This window comes from Emys orbicularis, chromosome 7, assembly GCF_028017835.1.
Source record: "Emys orbicularis isolate rEmyOrb1 chromosome 7, rEmyOrb1.hap1, whole genome shotgun sequence".
NCBI classification, from domain to species: Eukaryota; Metazoa; Chordata; order Testudines; family Emydidae; genus Emys; species Emys orbicularis.
In genome coordinates, this window is record NC_088689.1 from 52,440,438 (window position 1) to 52,457,482 (window position 17,045).

The 17,045-nt window shown below is 41.5% G+C and overlaps 1 protein-coding gene across 4 annotated transcripts in view; it reads left to right on the top strand.

Moving 5' to 3' along the window:
• CCSER2 (coiled-coil serine rich protein 2) overlaps nt 1-17,045 on the top strand; it is a 110,708-nt gene that overhangs the window by 29,434 nt on the left and 64,229 nt on the right. For all 4 annotated transcript variants that reach the window (XM_065408287.1, XM_065408288.1, XM_065408289.1 and 1 more), the window contains exon 3: nt 16,092-16,182. In XM_065408287.1, the coding sequence (XP_065264359.1) occupies nt 16,092-16,182 (91 nt within the window). The remainder of the gene's footprint in view (nt 1-16,091; nt 16,183-17,045) is intronic.

Consider the following 17,045-nt stretch of genomic DNA (forward strand, 5'->3'; position numbering starts at 1 on the left):
GATGTTTGCTTTTTTTGTAATAGTGTTACATTGTTGATTCATTTAACTTGTGGTCCACTATGACCCCCAGATCCCTTTCTGCAGTACTCCTTCGTAGGCAGTCCTTTCCCATTTTGTATGCGTGCAACTGATTGTTCCTTCCTAAGTGGAGTACTTTGCATTTGTCCTTATTGAATTTCATCCTATTTACATCAGATCACTTCTCCAGTTTGTCCAGATCATTTTGAACTATAATCCTTTTCGCCAAAGCACTTGCAAACCCTCTGACCTTGGTATCGTCTGCAAATTTTATAAGTGTACTCTCTCTGCCATTATCTAAATCATTGAAGATATTGAGCAGAACCGGACCCAAACTGATCCCTGCAGGACCCCATTCGTTATACCCTTCCAGCATGACTGAACAACTGATAACTACTCTCTAGGAGCGGTTTTCCAACCAGTTATGCACCCACTTTATAGTCGCTCCATCTAGGTTGCATTTCCCTAGTTTGTTGATGAGAAGGTCATGTGAGACAGTATCAAAAGCTTTACTAAAGTTAAGATATACCACGTCTACTGCTTTCCCCCTTATCCACAAGGCTTTGGGTATCTCAGTCACAGAACCAAATATCCAGTATTGGAATAACGTTATGCAGCTGTCTTAAAACCATGGGTTTCAGAGTAGCAGCCGTGTTAGTCTTAAAACCATGGTTTGTTTGGGATTTTTGTTTTGTTTTTGTGATACACAGTTGGTCAATGTGGAGTCTAATCTAGACAAAGTAATGAGTGTTAAAATAGTAATGCTCTACTTTCAAACTCAAATTTAATATGCAATACTACTTGCACGTTTGTGATCTTGTCCTCTTTTAAACGATCTTTCTTTCCTTAAATGAGAGATAATGCTAAAGATTAATGAAAGGCTTCAGAGACTAATCTCTGCACATCTGTACTGCTGAATGTAAGTTTCTTTCCACTCCGTAAGCAGTGTATATGAGTACTGTAGAAGCTCCACTGTCATCTACTCTAAACCATTTTGAGCAAGAGCAGACAAGTATAGAAAATTAAGTTCATGCTAAGATATTAGCTACTGTTTTAAATTAACTGAATTTCAGCTAGGAATATTTAAATAGCATGAACATCTTTTCATTATAGTTGATACTGTAATTCATACATTTTTTAGAAATTTTTAAGGTTAGATTTACCCTCCTGATTGTTTGCTAAAATAACTTTGTGCCAATATTGGGAGTGTGTGTGACAAATCAAAGGGAAATGCTTAAATACAAATTGAAATGGAAAGTAGCCTATTTTTGACATATTTTTATTGATAACAAACCCACTATGTACTATTTTAGAATCTGGTGTTATGCTGTAATGCATCCATGTTTTTGCAGCTGTCTGTTCCATCATAGGAAAAGGTGCTTACATATATCTCAATAGTCAAAGAAATAGTATTTAAACTTCATTTGATGCTCTCTGTGTAAAATGCCACCTACCTGCCTAAATGGGAAGGGGAACTTGAAGGGGCCAGTAGTGAAAGGGGACAGTCTCAGCAGCGAGGGAGGGGGAGACATGCCGAATTAGGAGTGGAAATCTGGCCTGGCAAATGCTACAGGTCTAGCTGATCACCTGTTTTGGGCATCAGGAAGGAATTTTTTCATCCATGGGCCAAGCCACAATGAATTAAGTAGGGATGCACTTAGTTCCAAACTGAGGTACTTGGTGTGAGTTGTTGTTTCATCACAACTTGCAGTCAGTTTCCAGTATGGGTAAAAGGATAAAATTGAACGATTCTCAGAGGTTAAAAACTTGGAAGTTGGGCTCATGGGTAGGATGAGAACTTGTGGCATTTCCAGGCCAAGGTCAGACCTTATGGCCATTGCAGGCCAAGGTCCCCACCCTTCTGCACCCTCTGTCCCCCTAGCAGAGGGTGGGTATTAGGACTCAGAGAGAGCTGAGTCCTGGGGGGAGGTAGGCTGAGGAGAGCCTACTCCAAGTTATGGGTTATATTGTAAGGAGCCCTGTAACCACCATGCTGGAATCAATTAAATATCTGGTACAGGAGAGTGTGAGTAATGGGCAGGTGGTGCCCCTCCCCTGTGCTAAAGTTTAATAAAAGTTGCTGTCTGCTGCTTAATTCCATGCACGTGTCTGTCATTTCGCTGCTGTGTCCACATCAAGCACCTGGGATATCATTGTGTAGTTGTAGCAGGCTGATCTGTTTACAGAGGAAATGCAATTTTAAATCAGTATCTGACAAGGCAGTAAAGGATTGAGTCAGACTGCTCTAAATTTCGCAGTGGCCTGTCTGCAAGCGCACACATGCACAAACTTCCCTTGCTAGTATACAGTAAATTATTTTGTCTCCATTCAGCGTTGTCATAGTATAGGGGATGCAAGACTGTTTTACAATTTAAGGGTACATTTTCCTGGGTTTTTTTAAAACAGAAAAACAGCCTAAAGTTTGCTCTCCTCATTACAAGTCAAATTTTCATAAATAAACATGAATAATTGTTGCTGATGTACTTTTAAAAAAGTACGTCTGACTTTTCGATGAACATGCTCTTTTGAAAATCTTTGGCTACTATTTGTCCACAGGAAGTGTACATATCACACACTTCCAAACATCCCAGCAATACAATATGAATAGTTCTTATTAAAGACATGATTTACTGGTATCTCATGACTTCAAAAAAATAATGTATCATGTATAGTATGCATAACAGGAATATACTGATGAGACAACATAGAGCCAAGTGTTGGACATAAATATTGGTCATCTTTCTGTTGCATCCATGTCAATGCACTTCTAGAACCCATGTCCTAAAGCTCCAAAATCCAGACATCTTCCATTTGAGCACTAAAGGAAGATTTCCATTAGCTATAAGCTATAGAAAAGGACCCTTATCCTTGTATTCCTGTGAAATTACAACCAATCAATAGAGGATGATGTGCTCACTCATGCATATAGTATTCAATCCTGCATCCACTGGAAGTCAAAAGTACAAAATTATTAATACAGATCGAAGCAATATTCAACCCACTAACTCAACAGCAAAAATCATCAATAACTTTTCTTAATTACAGTCTTTCTTAGAGTATACCTGAGGAGTGAAGTGTTGTAAAAGACTGCATCTTATGGAAGAATCAAAGAGAGACCTTTTAGAGCAAGCAGGAGAGAAATGTTAGACATATAACAACAACAAAGCAGGATAACTTTTTAATCAGTAATCCAAACATAATTTGAATTGTCTTCAAATGTCATAGAAACATTTTTCCTTTGGCTTCGGAAGAAATCTGGCATTTTTCAGCCCAAATGAGTTTTCCCAAGCCATGGTTAATAGGGGTGCTAATATAAGGTATTCAAGTGGAAGCTCATTCAACTTGAACTGTGGAGGGGCTACTGCCATTTCAATAAAGAATTGTGAGATATTCTAGCTCTTTTTAGTGTTAGGAATTTTCAAACAATGAAGATTTTTTCCCCCCAGTTTATACTACAGTCTTAGTTGCCTCCCTAAACTTATGATACTGTCATTGGTGGAGGTGAAGTGATAAATGTTCTGGTTGGATTTAGTCCCCCCAAATACAGTGCCTCCTTCAGGGAAGAAGGGAAGTTAGCAAATGGTGTAGATGCCCAAATGCAACAGGGCTGTTTCTTTTAAGTGATATTGCTTCACATTTTGATCAATTAATCCTTGTATTTGAAAAAGATTAGCACATATATCAAGAAATGAGAGCAGAAAGGTTTTAGTTGTAGAGATCACAAAAAAATTAGGCAATCAACAAAACAGGATCTTTAGAAAAGAAGAAAGGCCCTGCCTAGGGTTTTCTTCAATTTGAGAGGAAAACAAGCTGCTACAAAGCATTGTCTCACAACCTCGACCTTTAATCTAATAGAATTTTATGTGTTGGTTTTATAGTTTTCATTACTAGTTGACACTCAAATCCTCTGCATTGTTAAAGACCTGTATGGATATGCAAATCACGATTTACAGCTGAAATTTCCATAAATATGATGCCAAGTCTGAAGCTAAATATCCCAGTTAGTGTGATAACTTTTTGGAAGTCATCACACTATCTGGCTATCCTCAACTGTGCTCAATAAATAGAGGCTATCATAAGGCAATTTTCTATATGAAAGATCTAGCATTCGCACATACAATGTGAATATAATTGCTTCAAAAATGGTTTCTTTTCTGAAGAATAACCTGCAGGATATTTTATACAATTGGTGAGGTGTATATGAAAAGTAATTTAATAGATATATGTGCTTTTTTTGTCTGAAGAAGATAGTCAAAATATTTGGTCTGACTTCTCTCTTCTTATCTAGTTAATCGTTAAGGTTTATAATAGTGAAGCCATTTTAGAAATAGAGTGCTTCTTGCTATACTGCTAAAAGTTGTCCCATATAGCATGGGATGAATACTGCTGCTTAAAGGAAATTATTTGATTTTTTTTTTTTTTTTTTTTTACATTTGAGGGGGAAAAGTTTCCTCTTTTTCAAATAAAAAAAAAAAGTTGGTTCATTTAAACTTCTTGCTTTACATATATGCCATGTTGAAAGCATTAGCAGATAATGAACAAAAGCAAACAACATTTTCACAACATTCCAAGGTTAGAAGCCTCACTGGAAACAAACCAAAAAAATTCCATCACTGCCGCCGCCGCCTCCTCCTCCTCCTCCATTAAAACTCTAAATTTTGAATCACAGCATTCATCGTAAACCCATGACTACTTGAATACAATCTCTTTTTGTCAACCATGGTCACTTATGCTGAAAAAATGCATTGCTGCTATTTCTTAGCACTAGAGCTTTGGCAAGTTCTGATACATGCAAGCTAAGATTTAAAAAAATGAATGCTTAACGTTAGGTTTCTAAGTCCATATTAGACCACTATAGGTGTCCTGATATTCAAAAATGATTAGTTTCATGGTTACAGGGCTAGCTGCACCTCTGGCCTCTTTTCTAGTCTCTCTAAGTGCACCCTCACTGGTGTTAGGCCTCATGCCTTGTGCTCTCCTGGGGCAGAATCATGCAATTCTACCCCTCTTAAACTGGTGCTGGGCTACAGTGCATTGTTGATCAACTGTGCCTTCCCCAGAAGGTCCAGCTGTGTTTGGGTAGTGACCAGTGGTAAATCAACTGATCAGACAGCTGCCTTAAACTAAAATATTGTTTTAATCTTAACAGTAAGAACCAAGTACAACATGAGCAAAAGGCTTACCATCCCCCTGGACACCTAGGAAGGTTAGCTTCTTCAGACCCGGAAGCGGCTGTTAGTTTGTTCCCCTGCAAACAGCTCCCAAACCAATGCTGCCTCTCCACAGAAACTGTCTTTTTTAAACTGGTTTTTATAGTCCTTTTGATCTGTTCAGCGATGGTAAAATGAGCTTTGTATCTGGCTGAAGCCAAGAAAGTAGATCTTAGCAGTTATTAGCAAAGGCATTGTCTTTTAGCAACATCCCACCTTTCCCCTTTTCCCCAAGTGTTTACCTGGAGGTGTTTTATCTGGAGCCTTTGTTTTGCCTTCCTGCTTGTTTCCCTACAGCTCCGTTAATTTAACTCCATATAGTCCTACAGCAAACATCTTAATAACCATGTCCTATACACTTTTCACAAATTATTACAGAACAGCTCCGTGTCCTTTATGGTTTGTACCCAACAAATTTTTAAAAAACAAATTTTAAAATCTTGGCCACAGTATTTTATAATTTCCAGTGCAAATAGCATAAAGTTAATGAAATTGAGAAGTGGAAAAGTTGATGGCCAAGCCTTATGTAAAGGTCCAACTGTTAAATTTATACTGGAGCCTATTCAGTATACTATCAAGTATCAGGGGGTAGCCGTGTTACTCTGTATCCACAAAAACAACAAGGAGTCCCGTGGCACCTGAAAGACTAACAGATTTATTTGGGCATAAGCTTTCGTGGGTAAAAAACCTCACTTCTTCAGATGCATGGAGTGAAAGTTACAGATGCAGGCATTATATAATGACACATGAAGAGAAGGGAGTACCTCACAAGTGGAGAACCAGTGTTGACAGGGCCAATTCGATCAGGGTGGATGTAGTCCACTCTCTTGGGAGGCAGGCCAGTCCTCGCTTACAGACAGTCCCCCAACCTGAAGCAAATACGCACCAGCAACTACACACCACACCGTCGAAACAGCAACCCAGGAACCAATCCTTGTAGCAAACCTCGTTGCCTACTGTCCCCATATCTACTCTAGCGACACCATCCGAGGACCCAACCACATCAGCCACACCATCAAGGGCTCATTCACCTGCACGTCTACTAATGTTATATACGCCATCATGTGCCAGCAATGCCTCTCTGCCATGTACATTGGCCAAATCAGACAGTCCCTATGTAAAAGAATAAATTAACCCAACTCGAATATCAGGAATGGTAACATACAAAAGCCAGTAGGTGAACACTTCAATCTCCCTGGACATTCTATAACAGATTTAAAAGTAACTATTGAACAAAAAAACCTTCAGAAACAGACTTCAAAGAGAAACAGCAGAACTAAAATTCATTTGCAAATTTAACACCATTAATTTGGGCTTGACTAGGGACTGGGTGTGGCTGGCTCATTACAAAAGCAGCTTTGCTTCTCCTGGAATTGACACCACCTCATCTATTATTGGGAGTGGACTACATCCACCCTGATCAAATTGGCCCTGTCAACACTGGTTCTCTACTTGTGAGGTACTCCCTTCTCTTCATGTATCGGGGGTAGCCGTGTTAGTCTGTATCCACAAAAACAACAAGGAGTCCGGTGACACCTTAAAGACTAACAGATTTATTTGGGCATAAAAAACCTCACTTCTTCAGATGCATAAGTGCATCTGAAGAAGTGAGGTTTTTTATTCACGAAAGCTTATGCCCAAATTAATGTTAGTCTTTAAGGTGCCACCGGACTCCTTGTTATTCAGTATACTGTACATTGGTATCATTAACCAGGAAAGCGGCAGCTTAGTTTCATTTCAGAAGGAATTTTCAGAAAACTCCTAATAAAAACTGATGTAGTAATTACATTAATGCATTGTGACGCAATAGTAGTGTTTTGTTTGGGGTGCCATTTATGTAAAATCCAATTCAAAGTACAACTTCCAGTAAGTTGCTGTACTAAAATAAAACCATGATTAGCTAGATACTGGCTAGCACTAAATTCTGAAGAGCAAGATTTCTAATAATGGTATACCTTCTTAGGAATTAAGGGTATGTCTACAGTATGAAATTAATTTGAAGTTTTTATTCGAATTTCCAGAATTGAGTTCATACATTCGATGTTGTGTCCCTACTAAAGCGCGTGAATTCGGCGGAGTGCGTCCACAGTACTGAGGCTAGCATTGAATGTCGGAGTGGTGCACTGTGGTAGTTATCCCATAGTTCCCGCAGTCTCTGCCGCTCATTGAAATTGTGGGTTAAGCTCCCAGTGCATGATGGGGCAAAAACATTCTCGCGGGTTTTTCTTGGTGTGTGCCGTCACTTGCTCCTCCCTCCGTGAAAGCTACGGCAGATGCCATGCTGCCAGCAGGCGGTGCAGCACGGTGCACTGCCTGTCTCCTGGTATGTTGAATCCACTTCGAATGTCCTCGGCCATCGTGAGCAGAGCCGCACAGCTTCCGCCGCTTTCTCCAGATTGCCTGTGCTGGGCTCCCGTGGAAGCTACAGAAGGCAACAATTCCCTGCTGTTTCTCACCCATCGTGAGCAGAGCCACACAGACAATCTGGAGAAAGCAGCGGAAGCTGTCCTGGGCCCCCGTGGAAGCTACAGAAGACAACCATTTACCGCCTTTTATCGGCCATCTTGAACCGAACAGCTCATTTCGTGCCCTTTTTCAAGGATTACCCGTGCAGGCGCCATTGCGCGGCAAACATGGAGCCCGCTCAGATCTCTGCTGCAGTTTTGACCATTGTAAATACCTTGCGCATTATTCAGCAGTATGTTCAGTACCTGAAAAACAGGTGAGGAAGCGACGACAGTGCGATTACTATACTGATGAGGACATGGACACAGACGTTCCTAGATGCATGGCATGTGGCGATTGGGAGATCATGGTGGCATTGGGCCAGGTTCATGCCGTGGAACACCGATTTTTGGGCCCGGGAAACAAGCACAGACTGGTGGGATTGCATAGTGTTGCAGGTCTGGAATGATTCCCAGTGGCTGCGAAACTTTCGTGTGCTTAGGGCCACTTTCATGGAACTTTGACTTGTTGTCCCCTGCCCTGAAGCGCAAAGACACCAAAATGAGAGCAGCCCTCACCGTTGAGAAGTGAGTGGCCATAGCACTGTGGAAGCTTGCAACGCCTGACAGCTACCGGTCAGTCGGGAATCAATTTGAAGTGGGCAAATCTATTGTAGGGGCTGCTGTGCTGCAAGTAGCCAACGCAATCATTGACCAGCTGCTATCAAGGGTAGTGACTTTGGGAAATGTGCAGACCACTGTGGATGGCTTCAATGCGCTGGGGTTCCCTAACTGCGGCGGGGCGATAGACGGAACACATATCCCCCATCTTGGCCCCAGCACACCATGGCGGCCAGTACGTAAACCGCAAGGGGTACTTTTCCATGGTGCTGCAAACACTGGTGGATCACAAGGGACGTTTCACCAACATCAACGTGGGATGGCTGGGAAAGGTGCATGACGCTCGCATCTTCAGGAACTCTGGTCTGTTTGAACAGCTGCAGGAAGGGACTTACTTCCCAGACCAGAAAATTACTGTTGGGGATGTTGAAATGCCTATAGTTATCATCGGGGACCCAGCCTACCCCTTAATGCCATGGCTCATGAAGCCGTACACAGGCACCTTGGACAGTAGTAAGGAGCAGTTCAACTATAGGCTAAGCAAGTGCAGAATGGTGGTGGAGTGTGCTTTTGGACGTTTGAAGGGCGCTGGCGCAGTTTACTGACTCGGTTTGATCTCCGCACAACCAATATTCCAATTGTAATTGCTGCTTGTTGTGTGCTCCACAATATCTGTGAGAGTAAGGGGGAGACTTTTATGGCGGGGTGGGAGGTTGAGGCAACTCGCCTGGCTGCCAATTTCGCACAGCCAGACAACAGGGCGATTAGAAGAGCGCAGCAGGGCGCGCTGCGCATCAGAGAAGCTTTGAAAGCCAGTTTCATGACTGGCCAGAGTACGGTGTGACAGTTGTTTGTTTCTCTTGAAGTTACCCGCATCCTATGTATATGAAAGGAAATAAAGTCAAAATTGTTTAAAAACTGTTCTTTATTTATTTGATGCACAATGCATTGAGAGAAATTAGAAGGTAGACTGGGGGGGAGGTAGGGGGGTGGAAGAGGAGGGAAGGACAAGTCCAGAAACCAAATCAAAAGTTCGCATATGCCAGCTTTCTGGTGCTTGGGCGATCCTCTGGGATTGAGTGTGTGGGTCCCCGTAGCCTCTCCCCTCGTGTTCTTGGGCGTCTGGGTGAGGAGGCTATGGAACTTGGGGAGGAGGGAGTTTGATTATACAGGGGCTGCAGCGGAAGTCTGTGGTCTTGCCGCCTTTCCTGCATTAGATCCACCATACAGCGGAGCATGTCAGTTTGCTACCCCATGAGCTTGACCATAGCGTCCTGCTTGCTCTCATCGTGCACCTCCCTTCTCTCTTCATGTTCCTGTAATGCTTTACGGGACTCGGCAATTGTTTGCCTCCATGCATTCAGCTGGGCCCTATCAGTGCGGGAGGACTGCATGAGCTCGGCGAACATGTCGTCCCAAGTTCATTTTTTCCGCCTTCTAATCTGGACCAGCCTCTGGGACGGAGTAGATAGGGGCCGCGTTGAAACATTTGCACCTGTGGAAGGAGAAAAAGGGAGGGTAGTATTTTAAAAATACGGCCAGGCAACAGAATTCATCTTGCAGGCAGCCCCTAGGGGCACGTGGGGTTCTGCTTCTTCTACATTCATTTCAATGTTTTCAAACTGCTGGGCCCCCTTTCCCACAGCAAGCAATGCCTGGTGGGTTTGCCATATAAAAGGAGGGCCTGCGGGCTCTCTGGGATGGTCACTGCACACAACAACCCTCGCCCCCCTCACCTCCCACCGCGTGGCTCCGATCAGGCTCAGAGCAGGGGTGAGCTGAGCCATTTACTCTAAACGCGAACAACCCAGCGCGGCTGGGTTCCTCCCCCACCCCGCTCCCCACCGCGTGGCTCCGATCAGGCTCTCTCTCACCAGAAGTACCTTCTCCAGGGTCATGGAAGAGGAGCCCGCCTTGGGAGTGAGGGGAGGCTATTGGATCCAGCGTTAAGATTAGTTCCTGGCTGGGGGGAAAACGGATTCCCCACTTGCTGCCTGTGCACTGTCGTCCTCCTCCTCCAATGTCTCTTCCTCCTCGCTCAGTGCAACTCTCCCCTTGCAGGTGCCCACGGACAGTGGTGGGATAGTGGTGGCATCACCCCCCATAATTGCATGGAGCTCACGGTAAAAGCGGAATGTATGGGGCTGTGACCCAGAGCACCCGTTTGCCTCCCTGGCTTTTTGGTATGCTTGCCTGAGCTCCTTGATTTTTGTACGACGCTGCTCTGTGTCCCTGGAGTAGCCTCTTTCCGTCATGGCCCTGGAGACTTTAGCGCAGGCATTTGCATTCCTTTTTTTGGAACGTAGTTCTGCCATAATAGACTCGTCTCCCCAGCATGCGATGAGATCCAGTACCTCCCGTTCGTACCATGCTGGAGCTCATCTGCGAATCCTGGACTGCGTGATCTCCTGTGATGGTAGACTCTGCATGGTCGCCTGTGATGGTGGACTGTGCTGATGGTCACCTGTGCTGCTGGTGACCAAACAGGAAATGAAATACAACAGTTCCCGGGGCTTTTACTGCCCACCTGGCTAGTGCATTGGAGTTGAGAGTGTTGACCAGAGCGGTCACAAGGGAGCATCCTGGGATAGCTCCCGGAGGCCAATAACGTAGAATTGCGTCCACAATATCTTTAACCTGGGATTGCGATCTCGATTTAAGCGTTACTCCACTTGCTGAGGTGGAGTACAGAAATTGAATTAAAGAGCCCTTTAAATCTAAAAAAAAACGTTTGGTCATGTGGATGGAATCATTTTTTTCCGAAATAACTCGGCTAATTCCGAAATAACAGGCTAGTGTAGACCAGGCCTAAGACACTAAGAATTTTAAATCCGTTATCTTCCTGCCAAGATATGATGTTTTATCTCAACTACATTGTATTGCACGACAGTATGTAATATCCTACAACTAAGATGATGTAGCAAAATAGTATTCAGTTTGCTGAATTGTGTATGTTCTGATCATACTGATGTGAATAGTCCATGCACACTTTATCTGATAACCAGACCTTTGCTGAATTTAATGCAGACTCAATTTCGTCGTAACCAAAAACATACCATGCTTTAAGAAAGAAAAAGATCTCCAATGTTGTTGAATCTACGTGAAGTCAATTGGGATTCAAATTGTCACTTTTCACACCTCAGTGCCATCTGTTTACAGATTTGTTTGCAGAAGTACAGCATTAGATACCATGATGATTGGCATATTAGAATAGAACGCACGTAGGAAATTATGTCAATAGTAGTAATGTGGAACAGTAGAACACATTTCATGAGTGCATAACTGCTAGGAAATGTGGCTCTCGTTCATAGAGAGCATGGATTTTCAATTTGGTGTTTGTGACCATGCTTCCTTTCTTTATGGCTAGATGGGGAGGGGATCTCAGAATATTTTTTTCCCTAAAGTGTGTTTATGGCATGGAAAAAGGTAGATAACCACTGCTGTAGTGAAAGATTTCAGTGACTTCCAGACTAGCTTTCTCGTGCTTACAGGACAAAAACTTAAAATAAAATTTAAAAACTTGCAGATTTCAGGAAAAGTTGATTAATTATGTTTACAGCTAATCCTTAAATGGTATCCTTAAAATTGATTTATTACTTGCATTACTAGTGTTGATAAATTGTGTAGTGAGTTGCTTGACTGCACTTAGTTTGTTATAAAATATATTCAAGAGACTAAATGGCCAATATCAGTCAAGTTTATTGCTGTAAGCCACCAATAATATAGTACAGGAAAATACCAGTCTCTGGGAACTGTCTGATGCACCATTGTTACATTTACCTTATGTAGAAGGTATGCTCCCAAAGTTACACATTTCAGCTGGTAGTATTTATAGGATGATTTTCTAAGTTACACATCTCCTTACATGTCACTAATATCCAACCCATCCATTTGTCCCAGTTCCTTAACTTGTTCTATTCCTTTTCTTATTTTTGGTTTGGATACTAGCATTCAAGTGTTCTGTGAGAAACTCCCTACCTGTTGGTCTGGTAAAATAATCATATGTCCTGGTCTTGACAGATTTACTATCTTTTTAAGCCAGAGCTTACTTCAGCTAATGCAAGGAGTTATGAGATACATAGCATAAATGAAAAGGTTTATAGTAAAGATACAGGCCAATTTAGGCTATATAACTACCTGTGTGTGTGTGTGTGTGTGTGTGTGTGTGTGTGTGTGTGAGAGAGAGAGAGAGAGAAATATGATATATGCTAGCGTAGCCCATATATATGGGTGAACACTAGTGTCATGTTATAAAATAGTGATCATAGGTTTTTGGATGCTTTTGTGAATTGTAAGTAGACTTCTGGCATATTTTGGCACTAGTCCGCAGTCTCTGCTTTGGCTGCTTCTGGTCCTACCAGGCAGAGTCTGACTGGGTTTTGCTATAATGTATGCATTGGATAAGTTGCTATGGTTGCTAAATTCTGGGCAAGTTGCAACTCATGACTGCCATGTAATTTACTTTTACAAAAAGGGCTCATTCTTGCTATTATCCAGTATACTTGGTGTTTTTAAGAAAAGAGTAAAAATGTGTGCTAATGAGAATAGTATACTGCATATGTTTTGCAAATTAGTATTTGGCTGTATTAAAGATCTATGTTGGGGATGCCTATTTAGTTGTCTAAAACCAATGTTAATAGCCCTTTGCTTTCATGAACACTAAACTGATTGTCAATAGAATAAGAGGGGAAAATAAAGAAAGTAGTCCTAGATAGCTGTTAAAATGATACAATTATTAGACAGATTTGAAGTCTCTGGCATGAAGTTAGTACAATAAGGTTTTTTGAACAACCTGCTGGAAGTCCGATAAACATCTCTTAACATCTGTAAATAGGTGTGGCTACTCAAGATGTTAAAACCCTACTGACAGCCAATTAAAAATTCAGAAACATAGTAACACTGATGTGTGTCATGTAGGTTTCATAGCTTACACCCAGTCATTCAGAAACACAGCATATTAATACATGTGTTGTAGGACATTGCTCTAGAATGTCAAAGATGTTTGTTTCCCATTACCTTTGGGAGATATTTAATCTTATATATGGTTATTCAGTATCACTTACTGTAGTGTAAGTAGTCTTATGCATGTAAAGTGTCCCATAGAAAAGCAGTAAATCTAGAAGTGTAATTAACACATTTTCCTGAAAATGTACATGTGCATTCACACTCACGTTGCAGTGGATAAAACATTGATGAAGGAGCTGCATAAAATATGTATTCAGCACCAAATTGGATCTGCCTCACAAACAAAAAACCGAATTTCCAGAACTACTTAAAGGTTCTCATATGGACTGTATTGACAGTGTGTGCTGTTGCCAAAGTTTTATGCCAAGGTTCCAGGAAGAAAACCCATTCAATAAAGAAATTATCTTGGAGATCTTCTGAACAGCAGAATCATGAATCACACTTCAGAATGGTGCTCTTGGGCACTAAGACTCTTCAAGCAAATGCAGAAACACAGTAATGTAAAATTAGTGTTGGAAAACCTTTATTAAGTCAGTTTGTTCCACTTCTTAAGATAGAGAGCCTCTTGTGAACACACAGGAGACAACTGGTGGGTGCCAATAAGTGTTTGTTTTAGGTTTTGTTGGTCAAAAAAACCTTTGGGAAACCCTAAATTCTCAGTGAAAATTTGGGACTTTCAACTTCTGATGATTTACAGACAACATATTAAAGGAGTGTAGGTGTTCACTTATTGGCATTCCAGACCTCAACTGGCTTAACAACAATAAACTTATTCATATCTGCTTCCCTTCTCTTTAAAAGTCCACATCTTGTTTTTTGCTAAAACTTAGTAGGTGCCTTGAGCAACAAAATAGAACACAAGGATTTAAATTCGCCACACCCTGCCACTTGGATTTAAAGATGCCACACCCTGGCACTCTGTTCTAAAGAGAAAAGCATAGATTAAAAGCATAGCAAACTAATGTAAAATGTTGGGGTTGGCACAGGAGAGGATCCAAAAGCCAAATCCATCAAATGGTAAAGATTTTTACCATGTCATTCCCATATATCATGGTCCTTAGAGTAAGGAGATCAAATAACAGAATCAGTAAAATAAAACTTCTAGGTTTAAAATAAAAGAAAGTGGTCACCACACAAAATATCACTTGAAGCAGTAGTCTGCAATTCAGCTCAGTGTTTAAAGTCCAGCATTACTTGCTGTAGTAGATCAACGTGATTGGCTGGCTGGTTCAGGGGGACTGGAATCTGCCTGCGGGAAGGGATAGTACTATGGCAGTGATGTCATTGACTGCTGCCCCTTGATAAGATGCCTTGGTGACTAGGCCTTGACTGGCCACATGGCCCCTTGAGAGGTGTAGCAGACACAAGGCAGGAGTCCTGCCTCTTCTCCCTGCTCTGCACCTCTGAAGCTTGTTTAAAAAAACAAACAAACAAACAAACAAAAAAACGTTGCCACCTTCTCATTCAAGGCAAGGTACAGAGTGTTACCTGCCACTAGTTCACTGTTTGGATGTTTGCATCAATGAGAGAAGGGATGGTTTAGGGCAGTGGTGGGCAACCTGCAACCCATCAGGACAAGTCTCTGATGGGGCGCCAGTCCATTTGTTTACATTTGCACCCCCCCCCAGCTCCCAGTAGCCGCGGTTCACTGTTCCTGGCCAATGGGAGCTGTGGGAAGCGACGGTCAGGCCCGTGCCGCTTCCTGCAGCTCCCATTGGCTGGGAATTGTGAACCACAGCTACTGGGAGCCGCGGGCAGCTGTGCAAATATAAACAAACGGTTTGGTGGCTTGCCCTGACGGACCGCAGGTTGCCCACCTCTGGTTTAGGGTGTTTGTTACTCTGGGTACTGTTGTTGAGTTTTCACCCTGTAAATATAAATCTCTATATTAGTATTGGTTTCATAGTTTAATATTTGCATCAGCATGTCCTATTTTAGTGTTAATTGTTGATCTTTCTGTAATCTTGTCACAGATTGTGGGTTACGGAAGGGGGAAAGTAGGACTGCTTGCCATGTGCAGGGTCCATCACTCACTTAAGTTCCAGTTGCCAATGAACCTCCTGTTTTGGCAGTGGCAAAGGAGTTTTGAGTCACCCATGGTGCAACTTCCTGCAAAATTATACTTTTACTGAAACTTTTTAGTTGACTAGTTTATAATTTAGAGCTGTCCCTTTGCCACTTGTACTTTACTGAGGCTGGGAGAGACAAATCTAATACTTGAAGTAAGATTGTGCTAGTTTTGTTTTGACTGATTATTTTTACCCATTTTTTTGTATTGACTATTGTTATGAAGTCATACAAGACTTTTCATTCTTTTGATCAATATGGAAAAAGTGGCAACATTTGTACTGTTTAACTTTATTAATAAAAATTCAGGGAGCTAACTCTTTACAAACTAGGATTTTCTAGTTAATATCAGCTCATTAAAGTGAGCAAATGAGTTGCACAAAGGTTTAAAAAAATCTAACTGGAGAAATCTTATTGAAAAGTATTAAGCCAATGAACAGAGAGACCTTTGGAGAAACCTCAAGACACCAGGTAGAAAATATGCATTTGTTAAATTTTAACTGTTTACTGAGGCATTGTTACTGTATCAGGCTGCCAGAGATGTGATAATTAGTAGCCTTACTGTAAAGCAATTGCACTGGGTAGTGTTGACTGATCTTGCAACTGGAGAAAGAGGCAATGTGTTGTCTTGAACACAAACACAGTGGAAGTATATTGTAAAATAAAAATATGCCACTTTATGGCAGGGCAGAAAGGTAACGATCATGTAAGTGAGAACATTGTTTATGCACGCAGTTCTTTCCCTTCATTCATCTTTTTTTTGTAGGATATCTTGAATAACCTTGATTCGTGTGATCTCGAAGATGATGATCTCATGCTTGATGTGGACCTACCTGAGGACACACCTTGTGACAATGGTTAGTGAAGTACTTAAGCCTGGTTGAATGTGGTCTAACAACCTAACCTAATACTCCAGATGCACAACTCAACCCAATGTTATGTATCTGTTACGGAAATTTGCAGAACAGAAGTTGGTCCAATAAAAGATATTACATCACTCACCTTGTCTTATTATGGAAGTGTCAGTCATTCTTCCAGTTAAGGTTGAGAAAAGTTTTGTACTTGAAGCAGGGTTTTAACTGCTTTGCTATGTATAAAGAATTATATCTTCCCAAAAACTATGGCACTTACAGAATGAATTTTGTGGGAATTTACAAACAAATTAGTTATTATTTTGAGTTATTTAAAAAAAAAAAAAAAGCTCCTTTGAGAAAATTAGCATCTGGTGCCAGACCATTTTTGTCCTAATTTTCTTAACAGAATAACAGTGGATTCAAACTTTCCATTTAGTTTTTTTAAACTCACTGGAATCGCATGTGTTGGCTACATTTGAAGAAACATTTTAGGATCGGTAATCAGTTTTTGCCATTTTTCCTTGCAATTGAAAGATTCTCCTTCAGCTGACAAATAACATCCTCTGCAGAGAATTCCACGAAGAACTGCCATCTTAAACATAGTTTCCATATTCTGTTTTGAATGAGACTCAAGTCACAGGAATCCTGAGTTAAGATGCCATCTTTTGAAATGGCCCCTACCTTCTATTGTTCCTATTGGGAGTGAAGCCAAACTTCCCTTAGGAAAGATGGTAGCCCCTATGCTGCCAAGGGTAGTGGGGGGATGGTGGTGGAGATAATGCAATTTTAGTTCCTTTCTGAACAGAAGCTGGGTTGTCTTCTAGTTTTCAGTAATGGGTTTTACTTCATTTTCTAACCTTTGTTAG